This window comes from Rhinatrema bivittatum, chromosome 16 (genome assembly GCF_901001135.1).
Source record: "Rhinatrema bivittatum chromosome 16, aRhiBiv1.1, whole genome shotgun sequence".
NCBI classification, from domain to species: Eukaryota; Metazoa; Chordata; class Amphibia; order Gymnophiona; family Rhinatrematidae; genus Rhinatrema; species Rhinatrema bivittatum.
In genome coordinates, this window is record NC_042630.1 from 17,644,729 (window position 1) to 17,651,606 (window position 6,878).

Sequence of the window (6,878 nt, forward strand, 5' to 3'; positions counted from 1 at the left end):
CCATACGTGGGAGCTCTTGATTTCCAGTCACCCTGATATTGTCGAGGATTAGGAGGTTATCCTCTCTCTCTCACACATACTCACATGTCCATTCTCTCTCACACATACACTGTCACATACATACACATTCATGCTCTTATACCCACCATAACCTCTCGCTCTCACAGACACTGACACACTCTCAGGCTCTAAGATACTCTCTCCCCCTCCACACCCTCCCCGCCACACACACTCTTACTCCCCTGGATTTTCTCATACACACTCATGCTCTCACTGGCTCCCTCACATACACACAAACACACACACCTAGGCAAGCTCCTAATCATTCTCACACAAAACCACACACCCAGGCAAGCTCCAATTCATTTTCACACCACTCCCTCCCCATCCCCCAGGCATGGACACATTCATTCTCTCACACATACACCACACACAGGCAGGCACCTATTCTCACACATACAAACCCCAGGGAGACACCCATTCATTCTCATACATAGACACACCCTCAAGTAGGCACCCATGCATTCACACACATACACCCCCAGGCAGACTCCCATTCATACACAAGCAAACACTAAAGGCAGACCCCCCTCTCTTTCTTTTGCCAGCAACCTCGGAGCCTCTGTCATTCCTCTGCTGCCACTGTCACTGCTGCTGCGTGGCTATTGGGGAGGCGCTGATTGCTGCTACTGGCACTGAAGCCCATTCTGCTGCCTCCTCTGTGCAGGCCCCGTGGGCTTCCACTTCCTCCATGCTGATCTCGTAAATTGTGAGATCTGCATAGAGAAAGTGCTACTCTTGCACATTCCCAAAGATTACATGTGCCAATCAGTAAAAAGTAATTTTTTTTTTTCACATTTGCTGTCTGATCTTAGTTTTCTAAACGGTTGGTCACAGGCTTTTTTTTTCCACCTTCCCTTTATTTCTTTGCCAATTCCTTTTATATAGTCTTCTTTTCTATTTTTTTTTTCTCCATCTGTCTTCTTCCCTCAACACACAGTCAGGTTCTCATTCTCATATACTTTCTCTCTCTCACACACACACACACACACACTCACTCTCACACGCTCTCATACAATCATTCATACACACAGTCTCTCTCTTGCACATGCTGTCTGACTCACACACACACACACACAAACAGGCTCTCTCTCACTCCCACATGCTGTCTTGCACAAGCACAGGCTCTTACTGTCACATTCTCTCTCTCATACAATCATTCATACACACAGTCTCTCAGTGGCACATGCTGTCTGACTCTCACACACACACAGGCTGTCTCTCACTCCCACATGCTGTCTTGCTCAAGCACAGGCTCTCACTGTCACATGCTGTCTCTCTTACATACACAGAGGCTTTCACATGCTGTCTCTGCAAATATTCAAGTCCTCACTCCCACATACAGTCTCTCAGCTCACTCTCACACACAAACACACACACACACTCTCTACAGGCCCTCAGCCTCTCTCTCACCTCTGGGCCTCCTCTTCACGGGTCGCCGCAGGATGGGCTCTGCAGCGGCCCTGATCTTCTCGGGCCGCCCGCAATGTGGGATCTGCTGTGCCTGGGATCGCAGGCCGGCCGTTGGCGCGTTCAACCTATGCCTGCCTGGAAGCAGGCGCAACTTCTAAGTTAAGGGTAAGGGGGGTTAGGTAGGGGGGGCGGAAGGAAGGCTGTGTGGCTCGGTGCACACAAGGTTAACAAGTGTGGCACCCCCTTGCGCACACCGACCCTGGATTTTATAACATGCGTGCGGCTGCACGTGCATGTTATAAAATTGGGCGTAGATTTCTGCGCACCGGGTTGCGCGTAGAAATCTACGCCTGCGCGTAGCTTTTAATATCTGCCTCTTAGTGTGCACTCCATCAGTTAGCATGCCTCCCTATAGAACAAGTACAGCATGAGCAGCAGCAGTACAAGCTTCCCACACACACAGATGCACTCTTTCACCACAGCCACTAACCTATTGGGGAAAACCACTGCATATCTCTGAGTGTAAGCAACATGGAATCTGTCTACTATTTGGGATCCTGCCAGGTACTTGTGACCTGGATTGACTACATGATACTGGGTTTGAAGGACCATTGGTTTGACCCAGTATGGCGGTTCTTAGAATAGGTACAGCATGGGAAGAAGCAATGCAAGCTTCACACACACATACAGCTCCACCACAGAATAGATATAGCACAGGCGGCAGTAGTACAAGATTTCCTCACACACAAAACCCCATTCCTAGGTTGTATTTGCTGTGACATTAAAGCACTATGGGATCCCAGTTTAGGGGAAAGGCCATATGTGTTTTTCTCACTTACTCTTCGACTGCTGCTTTTTCACTGTGGAGATCTCCCTTCTCTCCCTTCTGTGGGATGGATAGGCCAACCGCTGGATGCCATCCAAGGATGGAGGTCTTGCAAGCCCCTGCACTCCCTGAACTCTCAGAAACAAAAGTATGGGTTAGAAACCTGCATTTGTCACAGTACAGTCCGATTGTTCATAGCAGTCCATTAATGCTACACCCTGTAATTGCATTAGGATGTTTCCAAACATAAACTCATCATCCTATGGGTCAAATGCTTCTCCCTGCAACAAAACACCCTTCCCTTTTTGTAGTTTGTGTAAACCCTTTTCTTTTCTCCACAGTGTCTGATGTAAGTATATTATGCAATTATTGACTTTAATTACATTCATAGAGAAGATTCTTATACCATCTCAGACTTCTCCTGCAACTGGCCCTGGTAGAACCTCTCCTGGGGTAATGTCTTGCTTTGTTTATACTTGACAGGAACAAACCTCATTTGTAAGCCAGAGTATGTTAGGGATGATATCAGTCTTTCAACTTTACTGCTAATGCCCTTCCTAATACTTGAATCGTGCCAAAGAGAGCCTCCTTCCAGAGTGCAAAAAGTATAATCCTTATAGGCAACATATCAAGGTGCATTTTGAGATTTGTCTTAAACAGACCAGTGTCACTTAATATAATTGGGACTATTTCTGTATCTTTGTGACATTTTCTTAGTCTCTGATTGCATCTGTTGGAGAGTGTGGGGCAGATTTTCAAGGATTTACACACGTAGGGGGGGGGGGGGTTATGCGCGCCGGGCCTATTTTCAAAAGGCCCAGTGGCGCGTGTAAGTCCCGGGGCTTGAAAAAAGGGGTGGGATGTGGGCGGTCCAGGGGCGGGGTCAGCGGCTCCTGGCACAGCGGCCATTTGCCGCTGTGCCAGTGATCTTGTGCCAGCAATCGGCCGGCGTGTGCAAAAGGTAAAATAAAGATCAGGGGGGGTTTAGAGTAGGGCTGGAGGGGGGGGGGGGGGGAAGTTAGGGAAGCAATAGGAAGGTCAGCTAGGGGGAGGGAACGGAGGAAGCCAGTGCAGCTTGGCATGCGCAAGGTGCACAATTGTGCACCCCCTTGCATGCACTGATCCCGGATTTTAAAACATGCGCGCGCCTGCGCATGTTAAAAAATTGGGTGTATATGTGCGCATGCGCGCACATATAGGCTGCACGTGCTCCTTTTAAAATCTACCCCTGTGTGTTTAATGAGAATGTTATTGTTTTATATTTACTTTTATGTATCTTTTATTTGTAAATTGCCTAGACCCTGGGATTGATTAATAAGAATGTTTAAATAAATACATTAAAATACTTAAGGATCTTAGCTTTCTCCATATGATCCACAGAATAGTCTATCAACAATGCCGTTCTTGTGTTTTTATCCTTCACTCCAACATCTGGTTTGTAGTATCAATCTTCCTGTTGGTTGGAATAGGAATATCCCAGGTGATCACAACTTCTTTATTCCCTAGTATTCTGTTAGCATTGTGCTTGCAGTGAGAGAATCTCCTTGAGACAGTGCAGTGGTCTCCTAGCATTAGTGACAGTCTCTTATTCTAGTGATTGTCTCCCTGTTAATGACAGTCTCCTTGTAATACTGGACTCTCCTCCCATTAATGAGCCTGTCCCTCTAAAATCCCCCTTTGCTTGTCACAAATTAAAATTTAGGAAGAGATTGAAGAGTTTTCTAGTTACCAGGCTTTGCCTTCCTAGTTGTATATTTAACTTATGTTTAAGATAAAAACAATGGGTATCATATAGCTGCTGCTGTTCTACTGTCTATCATTTTATTTCTCAATCAATTCATAGGCTTAATTTTTATATCTTTTGCCCTAAAGATATTTTTGTGTCTATTTTGTAACTTTGTAAATTTTATTAAGGAATTTATATGCAGTGGGCCCGATTTTCAAAAGCATTTACACGCTTAAAACTGGATTTTACACATGGAAATGTACTTTATCCGTGTAAGTGGGCTTTTGAAATTTGCTACAATATATGCCAGTGAATTGTCCATACAACTTATCCACGTTAAGAGCACTTAACGCAGGTAAATGACTTTTGTTACATTTACATACACAACTTCTTTGAAAATTGACCTAATTTTTATTTATTTGGATTTAGCTCCCACCTTTTCATTGGTAGCTCAAGGTGAGTTACATTCAGATGCAATAGGTATTTCCCAGTCCCCAGAGGGCTTACACTCTAAGACATCTATTTATTAAACGTTTTCTCCCATTTTGTGTTAATGGGAAAATGCTTAGTAAATAGAATCCTCTGTTTATACCTGAGGAATAATTATTTTATCTAATGATCTATGCCTATTGTTGTAACTGTGACTGTTTATTTATATGTTTTTATTTGTTGCGTTTTTCTTTTAAACTATGACTTATGTTTATACTTTTGGAATCTGAATGTTTTCCTGTAAATTGCTTAGGATGTTGATAAGTGAAACATTTTTAAATAAGAACATTTAATTCCCAATCCAGTAAATTAGTGTCCCTATATTAGAGATAGTCTTCCTATAAGAATCATAGTACTGGAATCTCCCTTTGACAGTAACAGAGTTTCCCCATGCTAGTAACAGTCTTTCTTCTGTGACAGTGCCTTCTTGAGCACAGGTTATCAAGGCACAGCTATACCCTGGCAAGGGCTTCTCGACATAACTGAATTAAATCATAGTGCACTTTTTTTTTTAAATGCTTACCTTGCTGGTACCAGGATAGGCATCTTTTACTCCTGCCATACAGCACCTCTCCTCCATCTCCCTTCGCAGCTGTGCCAGCTCTTGCTGTAAGCTGACTAGGTACAACCCCTGGAACAAAACGGCTAAGAGACAGAGCTGCAGCCCTAGGAAGGACCCCAGTCCTAGCCAAAGAACCACTGATAGCCTGCAGCCTTCACTTTCACTTTCTGTCGCTTCCGGAGACATGTTTTCTTTTAAAAAATATATTAATAGATGCACCCTTTTCCCACAACCACTGGGAAAAAAAAATTCTTTTGAATCCAAACAAGTGGGTAAAAGATCTTGCTTACTGCACGGTTAGGAAGTGCATGGGGTCCCTAATGAGTAGCGGAAGCCAAAGCCAGTGACGTCAAGGGCAATGAAGTTTGCAAAGTTTTAAAAAAGCATCTTGCCTGAGGAAAGGATTTTTTTTTTTAAAAGGGGACAGACAGAAGGGACGATGGGGGAAGAGGAGGAAAAATGAGATAGAGACCAGGTGAGGGAGAGAGTGAGAGAGAGACAGAAACAAAGGGAGAGGGAGACAGACACAGAGAAACCAGCAGGCTCAATCTTGCCAAAATAATATTAATGACCTGGGCAAGTAGATAATAAGAGACACATAGTGAATAAATTGTGCCTCCTCTGAAGCAGAAATAGCTTTCTAGTGAAGAACGTTGCTGTGGATGGGCCTTGGAGCAGGTATCTGCCTCTATTTCTCCCTCTTCCTGTCCTGGGACGATGCAGGGATAGCGAGACACTGGTCTTTGTGCTGATAAACGCTGTGCTGCCGGTTTCTACAGAAAGAACTTGTATCAAAAGAGCTAGCTGGGTTTTATTACCCCTCCCATGCCACCTCCCTCCTAACTCTAAGCAGGGAAAATCCCTTCCAGAGGAAGTGCTGGAGCAGAATGACGCACATCCAATCTAACAGCTCTACAGTATGCATGGTCTCCTTATAACAGGGAACCGCAGTGCTCCCTGGGCAACTGAGAGAGGAGAATACAGCTCACGTCTACTGTCCACTTATATCACAGAAGTTTCAGGGCCAACACCCCAGGATTGGTGTGCCCCTAAAAATGCCTACTGGAAACTTGAAGGGTATAGCAGGAGTTGGACAACTTTACTAAGCTCCTGCTGTTTGCTGCTTTTGGAGATGGGCGCTGGGCAAGATGGTACCTTTGGTCCGATCCAGTGTGGAGGTTCTTACGTCAGGGGACACCCAACTCTGCACTGATAAAACTGTATGTCTCAGAAAATGAGTATGAGCCTGCTCCCCATGCATCCCTAACAATCCAGTTAGAAGGCAAGCAAAAACTATGATGTTGCTATTTCTTCTTATTCATACATTTTTAGCCTTCTCCTGCCTGCAGACCCCTGGTTTCCTAGGAGGCAGTCATATTTATAAAGGAACACCAATGATGTCACATATAGGAGCCAGTCAGAAGCTAACAATGTATGATTATTACCTGAGCCCTCTGTTCAAGCATGGGCCGCTCCTAGGATTTACAGAACACTGAAGGGCAGAATTTCCACAGAAGACATCCCCTATTCTCCATCTCTGGCCAGATGGCAGAGTCAGTGGTAAAACCCACATAGGGTGGGGTAGCTACACATCTGAGTTTATTATTGATTGTCCAAGTGTAATGAGTCAGCAGGCCTCAGCATGAACTCATATTACCTCCTGCTTCCTTGGTCTTACTGAACAGTGTCTTTTGTTTCTGAGATCACTGATGACAAATATGACATTTCATAGGAAGGATACTGCTTGTTATTTGGACAAACAATTTTCTTCTTTCTTCATCATTCAAATATCCCTGGATTCT

The 6,878-nt window shown here is 44.5% G+C and overlaps 1 protein-coding gene across 1 annotated transcript in view; it reads right to left on the reverse strand.

Moving 5' to 3' along the window:
• Nucleotides 1–6,298, reverse strand: part of TNFSF13 (TNF superfamily member 13) — a 47,886-nt gene extending 41,588 nt beyond the window's left edge. The window contains exons 1-2 of the mRNA XM_029581638.1: nt 5,038–6,298; nt 2,313–2,427 (exon numbers count right to left, since the gene is read on the reverse strand). Coding sequence (XP_029437498.1) covers nt 2,313–2,427; nt 5,038–5,262 — 340 coding nt within the window. The 5' untranslated portion in view covers nt 5,263–6,298. The remainder of the gene's footprint in view (nt 1–2,312; nt 2,428–5,037) is intronic.
• Nucleotides 6,299–6,878: the final 580 nt, after the last annotated feature.